General features: G+C 48.7%; 3 protein-coding genes across 3 annotated transcripts in view; 1 reads left to right on the top strand and 2 right to left on the bottom strand.

Annotated features, from left to right (window-relative positions):
* Nucleotides 1-22,913, bottom strand: part of LOC148144987 (uncharacterized) — a 518,924-nt gene that overhangs the window by 373,639 nt on the left and 122,372 nt on the right. The gene's annotated exons all lie outside the window — the stretch shown is intronic.
* Nucleotides 1-22,913, top strand: part of LOC148144988 (uncharacterized) — a 144,761-nt gene that overhangs the window by 20,131 nt on the left and 101,717 nt on the right. The window lies entirely within an intron of this gene.
* On the bottom strand, nucleotides 841-18,013 carry LOC148144991 (uncharacterized). The gene is made up of 3 exons (XM_087975647.1): nucleotides 17,801-18,013; nucleotides 12,952-14,889; nucleotides 841-2,416 (listed from the first exon to the last, which is right to left on the bottom strand). The coding sequence occupies exons 2-3, from the start codon at nucleotides 14,479-14,481 to the stop codon at nucleotides 1,454-1,456; spliced, it is 2,493 nt and encodes an 830-aa protein (XP_087831773.1). The 5' UTR covers nucleotides 14,482-14,889; nucleotides 17,801-18,013; the 3' UTR covers nucleotides 841-1,453.

Here is a 22,913-nt window from a genome sequence, read left to right as displayed (position 1 = left end):
ATTGGACTCAGTTGGCAAATGGAGTTCAATGCAGCTAAATGTGAGGTGATTCACGTTGGGAAGAATAACAGGAAGGTAGTGATGTTGGAGTCCATGTACATAGATCCCTGAAAGTTGCCACCCAGGTAGATAGTGCTGTGAACAAGGCATACGGTGTGTTAGGTTTCATTCATAGAGGGATTGAGTTCCGGAACCGCAATATCATGCTGCAACTATACAAAACACGGGTGCAGCCACACTTGCAATATTGTGGATAGTTCTGGCCTCCATATTTCAGGAAGAATGTGGGAAGCATTGGAAAAGGTGCAGAGGAGATTTACCAGGATATTGCCTGGTCTGGAGGGAGGGTCTTATGAGGAAAGGCTGTTCTCATTGGAAAGAAGAAGGCTAAGGTGGTATTTGATAGAGATATATAAGATGATCAGAGGATTAGATAGAGGAGACAATGAAAGACTCTTTCCTAGGATGGTGACGTCAGCTTGTACGAGAGGGCATAACTACAAATTGAGGGGTGATGGATTTAAGACAGATGTCAGAGACAAGTTCTTTATGCTGAGAGTGGGAAGGGCGTGGAATGCCCTACCTGCTAAGGTAGTCAACTCAGCCACATTAGGGAGATTTAAACAATCCTTAGATAAGCGCATGGATGATTTTGGGATAGTGTCAGGGAATGAGCTGAGAATAGTTCACAGGTCGGCGCAACATCAAGGGCCGAAGGGCCTGTTCTGCGTTGTATTGTTCTATGTTCTAAACTTAGTGCAGGAGGCGGAAAGAAATGAGCAGCTTTAAAACAAAAACCTCTTGGAGCTCAAAGCTTTCAATGAGAGTCTGAGCCTGGTGGTAAGTTCCGGTAACCTTTATTGCAACCCAACTTTGTTACAGCTTCAGATCCCCCCAGCAAAAAAGGCAGGGAAAAAGCAGTTGCTTTTTGAACAGCTCAAGGTGAAAGTGCACACACCACACCTCTCCCTGTCCCACCCCCCTCACTGTCTTTACTCTTGGCCAGCACCAAGTTGTCCCTTTGTAATCGGATCCTTGTTACATCCGTAACCCGGAGGAAGTATTGCCTCACTCAGCAATTTCAACCCATACCCTGTCTCCAAGTAAGTTTCTCCCCGCTCATTTGCCAGGAAGGGGCAGTGTAGAGTCAACCAGACTGCTGTGGGTCTGGAGTCACGTGTAGGCCAGACCGGGTAAAGGATGCAGCTGGAACGACTGAGTGAATCCTTTCCCACAATGGCGGTTCCCTTCCCTAACAAGGGAGAGAGGGAATCAGATGGGGGCTTTCTCCCCCACACCACCCCCTCCCTGAAACGGTCTCATCGTTAGATTCCGAACTCCACATTTCTGACTGAATACCAATTCTGCCATCTGTCGTGATGGGATTCGAATCCAGGAGTCCCCGGAACCGGACTGATAGTCCAATCGATAATGGCACTCGGCCGTCACTCCTTCAATGCCCCTGCGATGGCACGTGAACTCGCTGGTGGGTCAGCAGTTGGGAGGAGTAGGTGAAGCCCTTCCCGCACTGAGAGCAGGTGAACGGCCTCTCCCCGGTGTGGATCCGCTGGTGCCTCAGCAGGTGGGAGGAGTAGGTGAAGCCCTTCCCGCACTCGGGGCAGCTGAAGGGCCTCTCTCCCGTGTGGACCCGCTGGTGGGTCATCAGGGAGGAGACGTGGGTAAAGGCCTTCCCCCACTGAGAGCAGCTGAAGGGCCTCTCCCCTGTGTGGATCCGCTGGTGGCTCTGCAGGTTGGAGGAGCAGGTGAAGCCTTTCCCGCACTGAGAGCAGGTGAAGGGCCTCTCCCCCGTGTGGATCCGCTGGTGGCTCTGCAGCTTGGAGGAGCAGGTGAAGCCTTTCCCGCACTGAGAGCAGGTGAACGGCCTCTCCCCGGTGTGGACATGCTGGTGCCTCAACAGGGAGGAAGATGTGCTCAAGGCCTTCCCGCACTCGGGGCAGCTGAAGGGCCTTTCCCCCGTGTGGACCCGCTGGTGCTTCCGCAGGTTGAAGGAGCAGGTGAAGCCCTTCCCGCACTGAGAGCAGGTGAAGGGCCTCTCCCCCATGTGGACCCGCCGGTGCCTCAGCAGGGTGGAGGCCTGGGTATAGGCCTTCCCGCACTCGGGGCAGCTGAAGGGCCTCACCCCCGTGTGGACATACTGGTGGGCCAGCAGGGTGGAGGAATTCCTGAAGCCCTTCCCGCACTGAGAGCAGATGAACGGCCTCTCCCCGGTGTGGATCCTCTGGTGGGTCAGCAGGGAGGAAGATGTGCTCAAGGCCTTCCCGCACTCGGGGCAGCTGAAGGGCCTCTCCCCTGTGTGGACCCGCTTGTGGGCCAGCAGGTGGGAGGAATGTTTGAAGGCCTTCCCGCAGTCGGTGCAGGGGAATGGCCTCTCCCCGGTGTGACTGCGCAGATGAGTCTCCAGGACAGACGGGACACGGAAGCCTTTCCCACTGTCACCACAATTCCACGGTTCCTCCACAGGGTGGGATTCCTCAGGTTTCTCCATGGCCACAGCTTCAGCTGCTCACAAACACGTGCAGAGCCCTCCCTGCCGTGAAATCCCCTTTCCAGGCCGTATAACTGTTTCAGGCTCCACGCACAGTGCGCTGCAACAGTGGGGTCTCTCGTCCAGTCCCACTGATGCTGAAAACGTCCTCAAACAGGAACCAAAAAGCGTTGATCCCTCTCACAGAAATCACAGTTAAAAATTGTTGCGGTCCCGATGGATTTAGTGACTGTCAGACATTGACATCAAAGTGAGGACTGCAGTCGCTGGACAGTCAGTCAAACAATGTGGCGCTGGAAAAGCACAGCAGGTCATGCATCATCCGAGGAGCAGGAGGGTCAATATTTCGGGCGTCAGCCCTTCATCTGTTGATTTTGAAACTTCAGTCTTCAGATTTTCAAGTACTCTGCAAAAAGAGATTACAAAAGTCATCACTATCAGTGCAGGGTAGAAATTCAGAACAAGCAATTCTAATTTCTGTGGAATATTCTTTTGTTGTTCCACAAAATTGAAAGTACCATCCCACTCTCTCTCCCGCTCTGTTCTCACACCGCTCTAACTAATTCCCCTGAAGGTGCTGATTCAGGATCTTACAGGGGCAGAAAAAGCAAAAACATCAAGACTGACATCTCTCTGAATTTTGGATACCTCCACCTGAAAGTTAATATCTTTCACAACACTGGGATCCTGCTGAGAGTGAGCAGGTCTGATTTTGGGAAGCAAATAAAAAGTGTCAATTCCGGGTGAACCTGCAATGCAGTTTCTTGAGGAAGGACCAGACACAAAATAGTTATCGACCCCGGGAAGGTGGGAGCAAAATGAGACATCAAGGCATTAACACCAACACACTTCAGTCAAACTCATCTGCTCCCAGTCAGGGCAAAACATGCTCTGAAAGTCCAGGCTTCATAACCACACTTCTGCTTCCACTGAAGACAATGAGAGTCTCACAGCGCAGAAACAGACCCTTTGGCCCAACCTGCCCAGATATCCTAAATTAATCTAGTCACGTTTGCCATCACTTGGCCTCTATAAGGGCCGAGTGCTGGCAGCTGGGACTAAATTGGGTTGGCTATCTTGTCAGCAAGGACGAGTTGGACCGAAGGGTCTGTTTCTGTGCTGCACATCTCTATGACTCCAGTTGCATTTGCCATCACTTGGCCCTGACCCATCTGAACCCTTCATATTCAGATGCCTGTCCAGGAGCCTTTTAACTTGCCATCGTACCAGCACCCCCCACTTCCTCTGGCAGCTCACGCCATTGCTCAAGCGACTCCACGTTGAAAGCGTCTGGTCTGGTGCACCAGATGACATCAGGATAATCTCAGATCATTCCAGATCGCAACACCTCTTAGTTCAAGTATCTCTACGAGAACTCCCTTGCTGGAGGGTCCCTTGGAGACACTTCAACTGGACTTCATTGAGTTGGAGAAATGAGTTCAGTTGCTATAAATATGTTTTGCTTATTGCTGATGTCTTTTCTAAGTGGATTGAAGCCTACCCTCCTCCTAACGCTACTGCTGAGACTGTAGTGAAGAGTTTGTTTAAGGAAATAATTCCCCGCTTCAGTGTACCTGCGTGCATTAGCTCGGACAATGGACCACACTTTGTAGGTAATATTAACGGAGAACTCTGTTCCCAGCTTTGTATTTGTCGGCAACTGCATGGTGCTTATCATCCTCAGGCAGCCGGCCTTGTTGAATGTTTTAACCAGACTCAAGACTAAACTTGCCAAATTAGTGGCAGAGCCTGGCCTCTCCTGGTTATGCAAATCCCTGTGGCCTTATTCCAGATGCGATCCATGTCTGCGGGCAAGACGGGACTGTCTCCAGCTGAGAGTCTCTCTGGTCACCCCCTCCGTACCCCTTGGAACGATTCGGCTCCCTTCTCAGTCCACTTCCACCACATGACCGAAGCAATAATTGGTTATGTTCTTGCTCTAACTAGTGTTATGCGTGCCTTTCACTCCCAGGAGCTTGCGGCCTACAGCGATGTTCCCTCCCTTTCAGCCTCGTCACGGGAAGAGCTCGGTTCGTTGGTGCTCGTCAGGAACTGAACTGGCAAAGGTCTCCATCCTCGTTGGGATGGCCCCTTCCAGGTTTTACTTCCCACCCCCTTGGCGGTCACAGTCGCTGGGCGCTCAGCTTGGGTCCACCTGCACCATTGTAAATTGATTGACCGCACCAATCAAAAGGGGGGAAGAGGAGGAGAGAATCCTGGAATCCCAACAAAAGGAGTGGACCTTGTCCAGTTGGGTTTTTGAATCTTGCTGTTGTTCTAATGTTAATCATATGACAGATACTTGAACTAAGAGGAGGGACTTGTGGGGGATCGCCTATCTCCTTACCTTTCTGATCACGTACAACATCCTGATGGGGAAAGCCACTAAGTATGGATGCGACCAGGAATGATCAGAGATTATCCACCACCCATGCTGAGATGATGTTGTCCAGTGCACCGGACCAGACGCCTTTGACGTGTGGAACGTGATGAAGATTGATTATTGCAATGGACTCTTACATCAGAAAGACCAGATGGACCATCTGGACAGTAGAAATCAGTGGGAGTTACCATGTCATTACCATGTTTTTATGATTTTACCTGCAGACGCAAGCCGAGTGCGGATAAAAATGATCAACCCTGTTATTATGGTAAATATTTTAAGGACGCCCAGGAACACCATCCCTTTTTGCAGGAAGGCCGACTCGAGAAAAGGGAAGCCTGATAGGGGAAACCCCTCAATCCACAAACAACTTATTTGTACAGGCCCACAATACGCTCTTCACCCCAGAGGCAGTAGTATGTTACTCCTCTCTATCGGTAGATGACTTACTTGCCCCGTCCCCAGTCCCCGATTCCAATCTATTCGTCAGACTTCCTACTGCCGACCCTGCGAAGCGAAATATCACTTTCCAATACTTCCGGTCTGTGTATACAAACAGCTGGTGAAACACTGGCTGGGGTACATCAGGCCTTATGCGGCACATGGACCTGGAACGGAACCCTTCCCTTGTGCATTTATAGGCCTTTTCTCTTTTCAGAACCTGATTCTGTCACCAAGACTATGTACAATAGGTCTCAGGGAGAGCCCAATGGGAATAGCATTCTGAGGACCATTGTCTCCCATACAGTGCGAGTGCTCGAGTCACTTGGCCCATTTTTTACAGCGCTCAAGCAACTCCTCTTGCAAAATGTCGACCCTTTACTCCTCTAGACCTGACCAGACCCCCTGCTGTAACATTTCAGTCATCTATTTTGACAAACTCTCTGTAATATACACCAAACCAGACTATTATTTCTTCAGCTAAGGTAAAGCTACCAATTTCCTTGTCCTGGATGGCAAAGATGTCCCTCATAAGGTCACTATCAGAGACCTTGTTCCCACAACAGTACCTTGTCCTGGCCAGTGGACAAGTCGATGGAACCTCCATCTGAGGGGGATGCAGTGGTCAACCTTGCTCCAACTGAAAGGATCCCAAGGGACTGGGTGACAATACAGGACACCCGATAGGCTGGGGAATCCAGAGTACCCTGAGGTTGGAAGGATCGGCAGGGGTGTCAAGTCAACAGAATCGCAATTCCCTCTTTTGCGGCCTGACCATTCGAGGAAATAAGACTAAAGAGACTCTGAAACAGAGTAAACTGGGATTGTCAGACATGTGTCTTTACTCTGTGCAGAATCGGTATGCCTTCGACTATATACTCCCCCAGGAGGGTGAGGTCTGCAACATTGTCCAAGATAAATGCACTATGGGCATTCCCAATCTGACTTGCAATATTACTAAGATACAAGAAGAGATTCAGGTATTCCTTGACAGAATGACTGAAGGGACCAGTTGGGGAAACTGCAGATCGGGCTGATGGTACAATTGGCTTATCAATTTAGCTATGTCTGTTTGTCAGTATTGGTATTGTTAGGTATTTAATTGCTCGGCTTATGAGGTCCCTTAGTGACATAGATTTGCCCCAGAAGATGCTCCTTTTCCGATCCGATAGCTCACCCACACGTGTCGATGGCGATGATAAATATGACCAGATGAGCTGCGAAGATGGTGGTGCCACTCTACAGGAAGGGCATTCGTTTGGACTAGCCTTCTGTTTCAGTGATCGCAGTGCAATTAAAGGGAGGAATGAGTGTGTGGGCATCTGGGTGATAAAGTCTATAGCCTTAAAACTTGCCTTTAAACATTCAGACTAAAATGTAATGCTGAATTATTGAATACATTTACTGCACTAGAAAACAAACAGGCAGGAAGACTCAGAAAGAAGAGAGAACTTAAAGATAGGGACACCTGGGCTCACCAGGCGATAACAGGATGCTGTAAGGCAATTAAGAACGTTTGCCTCAGCATCGGTGAATCTGTGTGAACAGGACCCCAAGTGCTAACATTCACAGCCGTTCCCTTGTGAGACCATTTTAGTGCTGAGGCTGTTAAATCCCGTAGAAAATTAACTCAGTGTTTATCTGCACTGGATTGAAATGAATTGCATTTTGGGACTTTCTGATGATATTGAGTAGCCATTACTGGTTATTAAATACAAACTCTGTAAAAGGAAATATTGATAAAGCTTTATCTTACTTGCTGCAGCCGAGGCTCCAGCGGAGGAAACAGCCCGCGGGCACACTTCCGGCTTCGGGATGGCCACGCCCCCTGGTACTGGTCCCGCCCCCTCCTCGAACAATGCCACACGTAAACCCCGCCCCTTCCCATCTCTGCTCATTAACCCCGCCCCTACCATACGCATCTCATTAAATCCGTCCTTTTGAACGCTGCTCGTAATGCCCGCCCCTTCGAGACAAAGCCCCGCCTCTTGGACCCAAACTTCTTTCCCCATCAAGCACCAAAGTCCGCCCTTTCGCCGCGGTCCCCGCGCGAGTCAAAACCACGCCCCCTGACTCCACGCGCTACCGCTCACAAAGCCACGCGCCTCCAGGTTGGACGCGCCGCTCCGCCCGCTGACCCTTGCCCCGCCTACTAGCTCGTGACCCTCTCACGAGACACGCCCCGCCCATGAACTTCCCCCTCCCCCCAAACCCGCCCTCCAAACTAAACCCCGCCCACCCAGGTGTATTTGGAAGCACTAGCTTCTGCAGCGCTGCTCCTTCTGCCGGTGGCTGTGCTGCAGGATCATAAGACACAGAATTAATAGCAAAACATAAGACCATAAGACATAGGGGTGGAAGTAACGCCATTCGGCCCATCGAGTCCACTCCGCCATTCAATCATGGCTGATGGGCATTTCAACACCACTTACCCGCATTCTCCCCGTAGCCCTTAATTCCTTGTGACATCAAGAATTTATCAATTTCTGTCTTGAAGACTTTTAGCGCCCCAGCCTCCACTGCACTCTGTGGCAATGAATTCCACAGGCCCACCACTCTGGCTGAAGAAATGTCTCCGCATTTGTGTTCTGAATTTACCCCCTCTAATTCTAAGGCTGTGTCCACGGGTCCTAGTCTCCTCGCCTAACGGAAACAATTTCTAGCGTCCACCCTCTCCAAGCCATGTATTATCTTGTAAGTTTCTATTAGATCTCCCCTTAATCTTCTAAACTTCAATGAATACAAACCCAGGATCCTCAGCCGTTCCTCATATATTAGACCTACCATTCCGGGGATCATCTGTCTGAATCTCCGCAGGACACGCTCCAGTGCCAGTATGTCCTTCCTGAGGTGTGGGGATCAAAACTGGACACAGTACTCCAAATGGGGCCTAACCAGAGCTTTATAAAGTCTCAGTAGCACAACAGTGCTTTTATATTCCAACCCTCTTGAGATAATTGACAACATTGCATTCGCCTTCTTAATTCCGGACTCAACCTGCATGTTTACCTTTAGAGAATCCTCAACTAGCACTCCCAGATCCCTCTGATCAGTTCACAGTGTCATGCAACCGATGCAATATTTGGAACAAACCTGGACCGCTGCTGAGTCCTTCATCTTTTAGAATGGGTTGCAGGTTTCAGTTCATCAATATATAAATTCCAGAACTTTAGATCAGATTCCCTACAGTGTGGAAACAGGCCCATCGGCCCAACAAGTTGACACCGACCCGCCAAAAAGCAAAACACCCAGCCCCATTCCCTGTCACCTAACACTACGGGGCAATTGAGCTTGGCCAATTCACCCTAACACGCACGTCTTTGGACTGTGGGAGGAAACCCTCGCAGACGTGTGGGGTGGGGGAATTTAACCTGGGGCTCTGGCGCTGTGAGGCAGCAGTGCTAACCACAAAAAAAGTGACATTTTCTGTTTTTCAGTGGCAGCTGCAGCCCAGGAGTGGAGAGTCACTGATTTGAGGTTTTAAATTTGAAGTCGGAGAGCAGAGGTTCCTGGGAAAGGAGGGACGACTTATTTTTATTTCCTTCCTGCTGTATCAGTCAGTGGGTACTGTTGAGGGGGGAAAACGACCTACCAGGCGTATGCACTGGAGCCCAGGTCTCTGGCAGAGAGCCTGTCCCTGTTGCACCAGAAGGGAAGGAGGGAAAGGAGGAGAGTGTTAGTCATTGGGGACTCAATAGTTAGAGGGTCAGATAGAAGGTGTGTTGGGAACGAACAAGACTCGCGGTTAGTGTGTTGCCTCCCAGGTGGCAGGGTGCGTGAAGTCTCGGATCGTATCTTTGGGGTCCTGAAGGGAGAGGGTTTCCAACCCCAAGTCATGGTCCATGTAGGTACCAACAACATAGGTAGAAATGTGAGAAACAGAACTCACTCACAAATCAATTAGCCTGAGACAAAGCGTTGGAAACAAGAACAATTTATTACAGTCTTGCAAGTACCGGACGCTCCTGCAACCAAGCAGAAATGTGCGCCAAAACAGAGCCTGTTAGCTTTCTTGTTCAGTTTACAAGTTGTGGAATCACGCCTCCCTTTTCCCATCCTATCATAAGCCGATTACCTCACTTGTCAGTTATTTTCTTATCTGGCCATCCCACTGTCCTTGTCTGCATTCTTTGTTCCTTGTTTGTTACAGCTTGTTCTTTTGTCCACTTTCTCTAATCTTACGATAAGCTTTATTGTGAAATGCTACTGTTGCTTCTTTTTGTGGTCAACTACAACACTTTAAAGTTATTTCCTCGCGTAAAACTACTTTCTTTAAAAGACTCTCTATATTCATTAAAGTCTTAGCCTTAAGTATGCGACATGCTACAAGAATTCCACGACCGTTTGTATAATGTTACACTACTTGGAGTTCTTTCATAGGCCTCTGCAGAGTTCGAGGGAGGGGGAAGAGGGGATTAGCAAAATTATTCTGGGTAGTAGTGAAAGGAACAGGGTGGTCATTATGGGGGACTTTAACTTCCCCAACATTGACTGGAAATGCTTTCACTCTAGTATGTCGTATGGATCAGTTTTTGTCCAGTGTGTGTGCAGGAGGGCTTTCTGACACAGTATGTCGAAGGGCCGACAAGAGGGGTGGTCACACTGGATCTGGTGCTTGGTAATGAACCAGGCCAGATGTTTGATTTAGTGGAAGGTGAGCACTTTGGAGAGAGTGACCATAATTCAGTTGGGTTTCATTTAAAGGGATAGGAACATGCCACAGGTCAAGGGTTATCGATGGGACAAGGGAAATTATAATGCAATTAGGCAAGACTTAAGATGCAGAGAATAGGGTAGCAAAATGCAGGGGATGGGAACAATTGAAATGTGGAGCTGGTTTAAGGAACAGATATTGTGTGCCCTTGATAGGTATGTCCCTGTCAGGCAGGGAGTGATAAGGTAAGGGAACCGTGGTTTACAAGAGAAATTGCATCGCTTGTTACAAAGAAGGAGGAGGCTTATGTGTTGATGAGGTTCAGATGAGGCGATGGTTCAGATGAGGCGATGGAGAGTTACAGATCAGCTAGGAAGGATTTAAAGAGACAGTTAAGAGCAAAGAGAGGACATGAGCAGTCTTTAACACATAGAATAAAGGCGAACCCTAAAGCTTTCTATAGGTATGTGAGGAATAAAAGGATGATTAGGGTAGGAAGAGGGCCAATAAAAGACAGAAGTAGGAAGTTGAGTGTGGGCCCTGTGGAGATTGGAGAGGTGTTAATGAATATCTCTCATCGGTCTTCACTCAGGAAAAGGAGAATATTGTCGAGGAGAAGAATGAGGTACGAGATATTAGACTCGAAAGGATCGAGGTTAGTTGCACACAGGTGTTATCAATTCTAGAAGGAGTGAAAATAGACAAGTGCCCTGGGCAGGATGGGATTTATCCGAGGATTCTCTGGGAAGCGAGGGAGGAGATAGCAGAGCCTTTGGTTTTGATATTTGAGTTGTCATTGTCTACAGGTTTAGTACAAGAGTGGAGAATTGCAAATGTTGTACCCTTGTTCAAGAAGGGCAGCAGAGATGACCCAGGTAATTATAGACCAGTGAGCCTTACTTCTGTTGAAGGAAAGCTTTTGGAAAAGAATCTTAGAGATAGTATTTATAATCATCTAGCAACCAACAATTTGTTTTCAGATAGTCAACATGGTTTCATCAAGAGCAGATCGTGTCTCACAAACCTCATTGCGTTTTTTGAGAAAGTGACCAAGCATGTAGATGAAGGTAGGGCAGTTGACATGGTGTACATGGACCTCTGTAAAGCCTTTGATAAAGTTCCACATGGTATGCTGTTGGAGGAAATGCAGAGGCATAGGATTGAGGGTGATTTAACAGTTTGGATTACAAACTGGGCTTTCTGAAAGAAGTTAGCGAGTGGTGGTTTATGGAAAATATTCAGCCTGGAGTCCGGTTACTAGTGGTGTGCCACAAGGATCTGTTTTGGGACCACTGCGGTTTGTCGTTTTTTTAAATGGCTCAGACACAGGCATAGGTGGATGGATTAGTAAATTTGCAGACAAAACGAAAGTCGGTGGAGTACTGGACAGTTTGGAAGAATGTTACAGGTTGCAGAGGGACTTGGATAAACTGCAGAATTGGGCTGAGAGGTGGCAAATGGAGTTCAATGCAGCTAAATGTGAGGTGATTCACTTTGGGATGAATAACAGGAAGGCAGTGATCTTGGAGTCCATGTGCATAGATCCCTGAAAGTTGCCACTCAGGTGGATAGTGCTGTTAAGAAGGCATACGGTGTGTTAGGTTTCATTGGGTGGAGGGATTGAGTTCCGGAACTGCAATATCACACTGGAACTATACAAAACGCTGGAGCAGCCACACTTGGAACATTGTGTATAGTTCTGGTCCCCATATTTCAGGAAGGATGTGGGAAGCATTGGAAAAGGTGCAGAGGACCAGGTTGTTGCCTGGTCGGGAGGGAGGGTGTTATGAGGAAAGGCTGATAGACTTGGGTCTGTTCTCATTGGAAATAAGGCGGCTAAGGGGGGGATTTGATAGAGATATATAAGATGATCAGAGGATTAGATAGGGGAGACAGTGAAAGACTTTTTCCGAGGATAGTGACATCAGCTTCCCAAAGTGAATCACCTCACATTTAGCTGCATTGAACTCCATTTGCCACCTCTCAGTCCAATTCTGCAGTTTATCCAAGTCCCCCTGCAACCTGTACAAATTGAGGGGTGATAGATTTAAGACAGATGTCAGAGACAAGTTCTTTATGCAGAGAGTGGTAAGGGCGTGGAATGCCCTACCTGCGAAGGTAGTCAACTCAGCCACATTAGGAAGATTTAAACAATCCTTAGATAAGTGCATGGATGATTTTGCGATACTGTCGGGGAACGAACTGAGAATGGTTCACAGCTCGACGCAACATCGAGGGCCGAAGGGCCTGTTCTGCACTGTATTGTTCTATGTTCTAAACTTAGTGCAGGAGGCTGAACGAAATGAGCAGCTTTAAAACAAAAACCTCTTGGAGCTCAAAGCTTTCAATGAGAGTCTGAGCCCGGTGGTAAGTTCAGCTAACCTTTATTGCAACCCAACTTTGTTACAGCTTCAGTTCCCCCCAGCAAAGAGGCAGAGAAAAAGCAGTTGCTTTTTAAACAGCTCAAGGTCAAAGTACACACACCACACCTCCCCTCCCCGCCACCACACTTCCCCTCCTCACCACGCTCTCTTTACTATTGGCCAGCACCAAATTGTCCCTTTGTAATCGGATCCTTGGTACAGCCGTAACCCGGGGGAAGTATTGCCTCACTCCGCAATTTCAACCCATACCCTGTGTCCAAGTCAGTTTCTCCCCGCTCATTTGCCAGGAAGGGGCAGTGTAGAGTCAACCAGACTGCTGTGGGTCTGGAGTCACATGTAGGCCAGACCGGGTAAAGGGTGCAGCTGGGACGATTGAGTGAATCCTTTCCCACAATGGCGGTTCCCTTCCCTAACAAGGGAGGGAGGGAATCAGATGGGGGCTTTCTCCCCCGCACCACCCCCTCCCTCTGCCATCTGTCGTGGCGGGATTCGAACCCGGGAGTCCCCGGAACCGGGCTGGTAGTCCAATCGATAATGGCACTCGGCCGTCATTCCTTCAATCCCCCTGCGATGGCACGTGAACTCGCTGGTGCTTCTGCAGGTTGGAGGAGTAGGTGAAGCCCTTCCCGCACTGAGAGCAGGTGAATGGCCTCTCCCCGGTGTGGATCCGCTGGTGCCTCAGCAGGTTGGAGGCCTGGGTAAAGCCCTTCCCGCACTCAGGGCAGCTGAAAGGCCTCTCCCCCGAGTGGATCCGCTGGTGGGTCTGGAGGTTGAAGGAGTGAGTGAAGCCCTTCCCGCACTGAGAGCAGGTGAACGGCCTCTCCCCCGTGTGGACACGCTGGTGGGTCTGGAGGGTGGAGGAGCGGGTGAAGCCCTTCCCACACACAGGGCAGCTGAAGGGCCTCTCCCCCGTGTGGACCCGCCAGTGGCTCCGCAGGGTGGAGGAGCAGGTGAAGCCCTTCCCGCACTGAGAGCAGGTGAACGGCCTCTCCCCAGTGTGGACACGCCGGTGGGTCTGGAGGGTGGAGGAGCAGATGAAGCCCTTCCCACACTCTGGGCAGCTGAAGGGCCTCTCTCCCGTGTGGACAAGCTGGTGGGTCAGCAGGGTGGAGACCTGGGTAAAGGCCTTCCTGCACACGGGGCAGCTGAAGGGCCTCTCCCCCGTGTGGATCCGCTGGTGGCTCTGCAGGTTGGAGGAGCAGGTGAAGCCCTTCCCACACTGAGAGCAGGTGAAGGGCCTCTCGCCAGTGTGGACACGCTGGTGGGTCAGCAGGGAGGAAGATGTGCTGAAGGCCTTCCCGCACTCGGGGCAGCTGAAGGGCCTCTCCCCTGTGTGGACCCGTTGGTGCTTCCGCAGTTTGGAGGAGGAGGTGAAGCCCTTCCCGCACTGAGAGCAGGTGAACGGCCTCTCCCCGGTGTGGACACGCCGGTGGGTCAGCAGGATGGAGGATGTGCTGAAGGCCTTCCCGCACTCGGGGCAGCTGAAGGGCCTCTCCCCCGTGTGGATCCACTGGTGGCTCCGCAGGTTGGAGGAGCAGGTGAAGCCCTTCCCGCACTGAGAGCAGGTGAACGGCCTCTCTCCCATGTGGACATGCTGGTGGGTCAGCAAGGAGGAAGATGTGCTGAAGGCTTTCCCGCACTCGGGGCAGCTGAAGGGCCTCTCCCCCGAGTGGATCCGCTGGTGGCTCCGCAGGTAGGAGGAGGAGGTGAAGCCTTTCCCGCACTGAGAGCAGGTGAACGGTCTCTCCCCGGTGTGGATACGCTGGTGGGTCAGCAGGGAGGAAGATGTGCTGAAGGCCTTCCCGCACTCAGTGCAGCTGAAGGGCCTCTCCCTGGTGTGGATACGCTGGTGCTTCCGCAGTTTGGAGGAGGAGGTGAAGCCCTTCCCGCACTGAGAGCAGGTGAACGGCCTCTCCCCGGTGTGGACCCGCTGGTGGGCCAACAGGTGGGAGGAATATCTGAAGGCCTTCCCGCAGTCGGTGCAGGGGAATGGCCTCTCCACGGTGTGACTGCGCCGATGGGTCTCCAGGACAGACGGGACACGGAAGCCTTTCCCACTGTCGCCACACTTCCACGGTTCCTCCACAGGGCGGGATTCCTCAGGTTTCTCCATGGCCACAGCTTCAGCTGCACACAGACACGTGTAGAGCCCTCCCTGCCGTGAAATCCCCTTTCCAGGCCGGATAGCTGTTTCAGGCTCCACGCACAGTGCACTGCAACAGTGGGGTCTCTCGTCCAGTCCCACTGATGCTGAAAACGTCCTCAAACAGGAACCAAAAAGCGTTGATCCCTCTCACAGAAATCACAGTCAAAAACCGTTGTGGTCCCGATGGATTGAGTGACTGTCAGACATTGACATCAAAGTGAGGACTGCAGACGCTGAAGAGTCAGTCGAAAAACGTGGCGCTGAAAAAGTACACCAGGGCAGGCAGCATCCGAGGAGCAGGAGAGTCAATGTTTCAGGAATAAGCCCTTCAAATTTGTTGATTTTGAAGCTTCAGTCTTCAGATCTTCAAATACACTGTTAAAAACAGATTACAAAAGTCATCACTATCAGTGCAGGGTAGAAATTCAGAACAAGCAATTCTACTTTCTGTGGAATATTCTTTTGTTGTTCCACAAAATTGAAAGCACCATCCCACTCTCTCTCCCCCTCTGTTCTCACTCCGCTCTAACTAGTTCCCCTGAAGGTGCTGATTCAGGATCTTGCAGGGGCAGAAAAGCAAAAACATCAAGACTGACATCTCTCTGAATTTTGGATACCTCCACCTGAAAGTTAATATCTTTCACAACGCTGGGATCCTGCTGAGAGTGAGCAGGTCTGATTTTGGGAAGCAAATAAAAAGTGTCAATTCAGGGTGAACCTGCAATGCAGCTTCTTGAGGAAGGACCAGACACAAAATGGTTAACGACCCCGAGAAGGTGGGAGCAAAATGAGACATCAAGGCATTAACACCAAAACACTTCAGTCAAACTATTCTGCTTCCCAGTCAGGGCAAAACATGCTCTGAAAGTCCAACCTTCACAACCACACTTCTGCTTTCACTGAAGACAATTAGAGTCACACAGCACAGAAACAGACCCTTTGGCCCAACCTGCCCAAGGTCACCCAAGGCTGGAATCGAACCTGGGACCCTGGTGCTGTGAGGCAGCAGTGCTAACCACTGAGCCACCGTGCCACCCTAGTCTAAGTCAAAAATGTATGAGGACCTTGCGGGATCTGATTGGTTGTTACTATGTGATCATGCTCAATGTCTGACTCTAAACAATGTACATAAGTTCTATCCAAACTCTAAAAGTCGGCGGATTATTTTGGCACTCGAGGAGTACTCATCGGTGGCCCAGAGGTTAGCACTGCTGCCTCACAGCACCAGGGTCCCAGGTTCGATTCCAGCCTTGGGGGACTGGCTGTGTGGAGTTTGCACATTCTCCCCATGTCTGCGTGGGTTTCCTCCCACAATCCAAAGATGTGCAGATGTGGTGAATTGGCCATGCTAAACTGCCCATAATGTTAGGTGCATTAGTCAGAGGGAGATGGGTCTAGGTGGGCTACTCTTCAGAGGATCGGTGTGGACTGGTTGGGCCAAAGGGCCTGTTTCCACATTGTTGGGAATCTAATCTAATCTCATCCTTCTGGGCTGATCAGAGTCTACCATCCGGGCCATATCAAAGAATAAACTATTGCTTGTATGATTGACAAAGTCACTTCCAGGTGTGTTTATTGACCAATCCAAGAAATCCAAAGATCCAGACAGCAGTCCAGATCAGAACAACCAGATAGGAAATGGTTAATGTCCCCAGGATGTGGGGAGCAAAATAAGACACCAAGGCGTTAACACCAACACCAGGGAAAAACTGAACATACAGATGTGACAAACATTCGTAGCAAGCCAGAATCACAGATGTACAGCACAGAAACAGTCCCTTCAGTCCATGCTGACCAGATATCCTAAATCAATCTTGTCCCATTTGCAAGCACTTGGCCCATGTCCCTCTAAATGTTTCCCAACATATACCCATCCAGATACCTTTTAAAAGGTTGTAATTGTACCAGCAGCCACCTCTTCCTCTGGCAGCTCATTCTTTACACACACCACCCTCTGTGTATAGGAGTTGCCCCTTAGGTTTCTTTTAAATCTCACCCTAAACCTATGAGCAATCCCAGATCAAAGATCTTGTCTATTTACCCTCGCCAGCCCCCACATTATTTTATACAAGGTTGTAGGGTCACCCCTGTGAGATATAGTTAAAGCAGTGTTACTTCTGCAACCATAATTGCTTCTGCGAGGTAAATGAACTAACGCCAGTGTATAATTGTTTCAGCCAAGAGTGGAGTTAACAAGAATGAAAACTATGTGAAGGAAATATATAATTGCTTTAGTATTAGCTAAAATGTGCATACATGAAGTGTGCCTGCAAACAATGATGGATGTTACAGGCAAACAGATAAGGTGCTTTGAGGGGAGGGGATGTAGGTTAAGCTAGACATGCTCGTACAAACAGTTATAAGCATCTGTTTCCTGCTTCTGCAAAAACAAAAAAAAACACAATCAAGGTGGTCAGAAGGCTCAGTGTCGGCGAAAAATGGGAGGAAATGTTGCTTTCGCAAACAAGGAAGCAGCTGGCAGTGAAAGAGAATATACGCTAACACTTTGTTCACGCACAAGGCCGGATAAGGCAAGAAATAGACAAGAGTAATGGGCGCCACCGCGAAAGAATGGAGAGACAAACCGATCTTTTGAGGATCAGCTTGGAACATCGGGAGGGGGTGGAGGAGGAATGTGAATGAGGGAAAGAAGCTGAATGTACTGGAGCAAGGTGGTAGAAGAACAGAGGATGTAAAACCGGCTTGAAGCTGCAATGAGGAATATTGCATGTGCTGTACTTGTACCTGTTGCAGTTACTGGTGGGAATCGGTTGCATTTTAAACATCAAAACAGGAGATATCCAGCCCTCCCCCTTCCCAATCTCTATCCTTCAGTCCCTCCTCACCCGGGTAACTAAGACACATACCTGAGTTTCCGGAGGCTGCTCCCTCCCTGCATTCACTCCAGTTGCTACAAGTGACCAATTTCCCCTCCTCCCATCTCTGTCTCCCTCCCAGGATGAAGAGTCGGCCAGAGGGCGGGAGATTCACTTTGAAACTGACAGGGCCACTTCCGCCTTGTGACGTCACAAAGAAACTAGGGGCGGGGCGAGGAATAGTGACGGTTTAGGGGGCGGGGCATGGCTAACAGCGGGACGCCGCACTGCGCATGCGCTGCAGCACACGGGGAGGACGACACACTTTCCAAAAAAACCCCTCCCTTCAGAGAATCCCCACAGTGTGGAAGCAGGACACTCGGCCTCACCGACCCTCCCAAGGGTCACCCACCCACACCCATTCCCCTATCCCCATTGCTCTTCATTTATCCCTGAGTCATGCACCTTACCTGCATATTAAACCTAATTTAGCATGGGGAAAAACAATGACTGCAGATGCTGGAAACCGGATTTTGGATTAGTGGTGCTGGAAAAGCACAGCAGTTCAGGCAGCATCCGAGGATCAGCAAAATCGACATTTCGGGCAAAAGCCCTTCATCAGGAATAAAGCAGAGCCAATCCACCCTAACCTGCACAACCCTGGGCACTATGGGTAATTTAGCACGGCCAATCCACCCTAACCTGCACAACCCTGGGCACTATGGGTAATTTAGCACAGCCAATCCACCCTAACCTGCACAACCCTGGGCACTATGGGTAATTTAGCACAGCCAATCCAATCTAACCTGCACATCCCTGGGCACTATGGGTAATTTAGCATGGCCAATCCACCCTAACCTGCACATCCCTGCGCACGATGGGTAATTTAGCATGGCCAATCCACCCTCACCTGCACATCCCTGGGCACTATGGGTAATTTAGCACAGCCAATCCACCCTCACCTGCACATCCCTGGGCACTATGGGTAATTTAGCATAGCCAATCCACCCTAATTCAACATGGCCAATCCACGTTTGATTAGAGTGGTGGTGGAAAAGCTCAGCAATTCAGGCAGCATCCGAGGAGCAGGAAAATCTTTGTTTCGGGCAAAAGCCCTTCATGAGGAATAGAGGCAGAGTGCCTGCAGGGTTCAGATCCGAACTCTGCTGGTTTAAAGGTGGTCCGGAGTCTGTGTAGGATGAGTTGGTTACAGAGGCAGGCACCAAGGAAACAAACGTGGCTGTGGTAGCGAGTCTGTTTGAGGACATGGTCAAAGAGCCTCAGGGCAGAGGAAACGTGTTGGGAGTTGCAGTGGGAGAGGGATTCCTTGAGATTCTTGTAGAGAGAGGAGGAAAACTTCTTCAAGGCAGGCATCCTTGCAAGAGGATTCACTGGAGAGTTAAAATCAACTAGGTAAAAACAAGGACTGCAGATACTAGAAACCAGATTCTAGAATCACACAACTCCAGGTTGGAGTCCAACAGGCTTCTTTGGAAGCAGCAACTTTTGGAGTGCTGCCTCTTCATCAGGTGGTTGTGGAGGATAAGATCCTAAGACACAATTTAGAGCAAAACAGTCCAGTGTCCTGCCACTGAAATGGTATATTGAACAAACCTGGATTGTTCAGTCTTCCACCTTTTCAAATAGGTTACAGGTCTCATTACAATGTAAATCACAGAACTTCTTGTTGTCACCTTCTCAAGATAACAAGGTTTTATAGCAAAAGCTCAAGCCATGATTAAATGGCGGAGTGGACTCGATGGGCTGAATGGCCTTACTTCTGCTCCTATGTCTTATGGTCTTATCTCAGCTCAGACAATGCATTAAAGGTGTGAGGTCAGAGTCTGCCTGTATCCCAATCTTGAGTCAGACTGGTTCTGTTTCAAGTCGAATTTACAAACTATTACATGTATTGACTGCCTGCAGAGTTTTCCTTTAAAAAATGCACATAGAATGTATCTGCAAATATACATCTCTTCCCCCCCCCCCCCCCACACACACACACACAGACACAAACACACACGCACAAGTTTGTTGGGTGAATTTGTACTTGCAGAATTATGTCTTACTTTGCTCAAAAACTGCATGAATCCATGTAAGATTCTGTAAGTCAGTTTAACCATTGTGGCACAGACAGTCTCACACAGGGAGCTCACACCTTCAATACATTATCTGGGCTGACGCGACACCAATTGGTAAAGTTCACTTGAGGATTTAACTATTTCAAAAGGTTTTGCGATTTACATTTGAAAGAACTGAAACTATCATGGACATTCGAACAGATGAGAGACTTAAAATAATATATCCGGGTCTTTTTTAATATATAATTTCAGTTACATCACACTATAAACTGTTGTAATAAATTCTGTCTTACAATCTTATATTCCACAATCCCCTGATGAAGGAGCTGCACTCCGAAAGTTAGTGCTTCCAATTAAACTTGTTGGACAGAATTTCTCAAGTAGGGCACCATAAGAATCCTGGGAGACTGCTATTTCCTGTTTACTTCATAATGAACAAACATTAAGCACGATCACCTATTTATTTCTCATTTTGTTTCATTTTTCTTGTTTAATTCCCTGCGATGATGTGGGAGAATTATTAGATTTGGGTCAGCCATTTGGTCACATATTAAAGCCTGGAAACCATTTTGAATCTCAGCTTAGTGCCTGCTTGTTCAAGTTTGTGTTTCCCAGGCTCAGCGGAGACGGTTGGCCTTGCAGCTGTGCTGCTTCCTGATAAACAAATTCTTTCCTGACATGGGGCTTTATTTCCATCCCCCACAGTTGGCGAGTCAGGCAGGAGATACCCTGGTCCTGCCAGGTCACCGGTCGATATCCTTTGAGAGATGAAATATAGAGGGTGATTGCTGCTTTTGTTGTGTCCAAAATAAAGAGGAAAGCTGGCCAGGGACAAAAGTGCTGTTCGAAATGTTGATACAATTCTCCCTACTCAGCCACAAGATACCAGTGAGAGAACTCAACAGGGTCCTAGCGTCTGGACGTAATACTGCTGAAAGTTAGTAATAATGAATTTGCTTACCCCAGGGTTACGAGAGGTGAAACCCTATTTGAATGAATTTGGCATACAGGACACATTGGGCAACTATTAAAGACTCTGTTGTATTTCCCTGGGTTATGGACTCATGCAGAGACACAAACAACTTGTATTGAAAAGTGTTCGATTTGCAAATGGAACAAAGGAGAGGTATATAGAGTTTGCCCACTTGGTTAAGCAGCAATGTGTCACAGCCAGGATTTGTGAGGCTCAACTCCCTAACTTGGGCTGCTCTGGAATGGGAGTGCCTCATTAGCCTTGGAAGGAAGGAAGGAATAAAGAAAAGCTGACAAACTGAGATATGAAGCAAGTTAGAAAATGTTACAGAGAGACACACACAGGCAGACGTTTGCAGGAAAGTTAACACTTCATAATCTGGTTTCAATGCACATTAGCCTGGGTATGGTACTGATATCACAGGGGTCTCAAAAAGGGTACTCCCTCAATACTCAAACCAAAACATGGGTGCCCCCTGCTGGACTGGTTTGTGTTCATTCTTTGCTGCTGCATATTTCAGTTGATGATGTACATTATTGTTAACACTGGTGGCACCCAGATTTTCGGAAAGCAGCTAGGAAAAGATCTGAAGCATGTTTAATTTGTAAACAAACAAGGTGCATACTCGAAGAGGGATGCCCTGTGTTTGTTAACCACCTCCTTGCTTGGTCGGCCTTTTTAAATTGTCTACAACTTGCTTATATAGTATCACCTCGCGTACATTGTTATGAACATTGTCTAATAAGAGTAGATGTATTTAGTAGCTGAATCAAAACCATCCCAATGACTGAAACAGCTGACACTGGATTGTTGGACAAGTGGGAAATATTTGCAGTTAACCAAAGCACTTCAAAGTTTACAGTCACGGGTACGTCAAGCTGAAGAATTAGGACCGGGGCATATTGGAGCCTGCTTCCTCGGGCAGAGAGTTCTGCAGATACACTACTCTCTGGGAAAAGCAGCAGCCCTCACTTCCTCCTCCTCATCTCTGTCCTAAACCTACTCCCCCAAAGCTTGGGGCCTAGTCTCAGCCACCAGCAGAAGTGACTGGATAGGGTAGGGCTTCATCCTCTCAGTGCAATGAATTCCCACTTTCCACCAAAATCCCGGATGTACTCAATTAGTTGCTTGCTGTCTCACAAATGAAAGATTTCATTGTAACTTCTTCCGGTCCCAGGAAGGGCAAAGCATCTTTGAAAGCTGCTCTGAAAGCCCTGTCTTCACAACCACACTTCTGCTTTCACCGAAGACAGTTGGAGTCATACATGGAAATGTGTTGCTGGAGAAGCGCAGCAGGTCAGGCAGCATCTAGGGAACAGGAGAATCGACGTTTCGGGCATTAGCCCTTCTTCAGTTGGAGTCATACACCACACAAACAGATCCTTCAGCCCAACTCGTCTATGCCAACCATATATCCAGAATCAATCTATTCCATTTGCCAGTATATGGCCCATATTCCTCAAAACCCTTCCTATTCATGTACCCATCCAGATGCAGAGGGATGTGGGCCAAATGCTAGCAAATGGGACAAGATTAATTTTGGATATCTGGTCGGCATGGACGAGTTGTACCAAATGGGCTGTTCCCGTGCTGTATGACTCTAATCTTCTTCGGTGAAAGCAGAGGTGTGATTGTGAAGGCTGAAGTTTAAGAGCAGCTTTCAGAGATGTTTTGCCCTTAATGGGAGCAGAAGTTACAATGAAATCTTGCATTTGTGAGACAGCAACTGAGTGAGTAAGTTAAGTACATCCGGGATTTTGATGGAAGGTGGGAATTTGTTGCACTGTGGGGATGAAGCCCTACCCTATCGAGTCATTTCTGTTACTGGGGAGACCAGGCCTCAAGATTAGGAGAAGCAGATTTAGGACCGAGATGAGGAGGAACTGCTTTTCCCAGAGAGTAGTGAATCTATGGAATTCTCTGCCCATGGAAGCAGTAGAGGCATTTTAACTAAGAGAGACCTTTGAGGGCAGATTCATAGCTCCTTGAAAGTGGAATCACAGGTCGATAGGATAGTGAAGATGGTGTTTGGTATGCTTTCTTTTATTGGTCAGAGTATTGAGTACAGGAGTCAAGAGGTCATGTTGTGACTGGACAGGACATTGGTTAGGCCACTGTTGGAATATTGCGTGCAATTCTGGTCTCCTTCATATCGGAAAGATGTTATGAAACTTGAAAGGGTTCAGAAATGATGTACAAGGATGTTGCCAGGGTTGGAGGATCTGAGCTACAGGGAGAGACTGAATAGGCTGGGACTGTTTTCCCTGGAGCGTCAGAGGTTGAAGGGTGACCGTACTGAGGTTTATAAAATCATAAAGGGGCATGGATAGGATAAATAGACAAAATCTTTTCCCTGGGTGGGGGAGTCCAGAACTAGAGGGCATAGGTTTAGGGTGAGAAGGGAAAGATGTGAGAAGGGAAAGATATGAGAAGGGGCAACTTTTTCACACAGAGGCTGGTGTGTGTATGGAATGACCTGCCAGAGGAAGTTGTGGAGACTGGTACAATTGCAACATTTAAGAGGCATTC

The sequence above is a fragment of the Chiloscyllium plagiosum genome, unplaced genomic scaffold (genome assembly GCF_037043375.1).
Source record: "Chiloscyllium plagiosum isolate Xiang-an unplaced genomic scaffold, Cpla_swu_hap1 HiC_scaffold_27, whole genome shotgun sequence".
NCBI classification, from domain to species: domain Eukaryota; kingdom Metazoa; phylum Chordata; class Chondrichthyes; order Orectolobiformes; family Hemiscylliidae; genus Chiloscyllium; species Chiloscyllium plagiosum.
This window is presented reverse-complemented; position numbering and strand designations above follow the sequence as displayed.

Coding starts and splice junctions, on each gene's coding strand:
- LOC148144991 (XM_087975647.1), bottom strand. CDS start 14,481: ATGGAGAAACCTGAGGAATCCCGCCCTGTGGAGGAACCGTGGAAGTGT. Junction 2,417..12,951: donor ACCTGCAGAAGCACCAGCGA/GTTCACGTGCCA, acceptor TCTGTCCTGGAG/ACTCATCTGCGCAGTCACAC.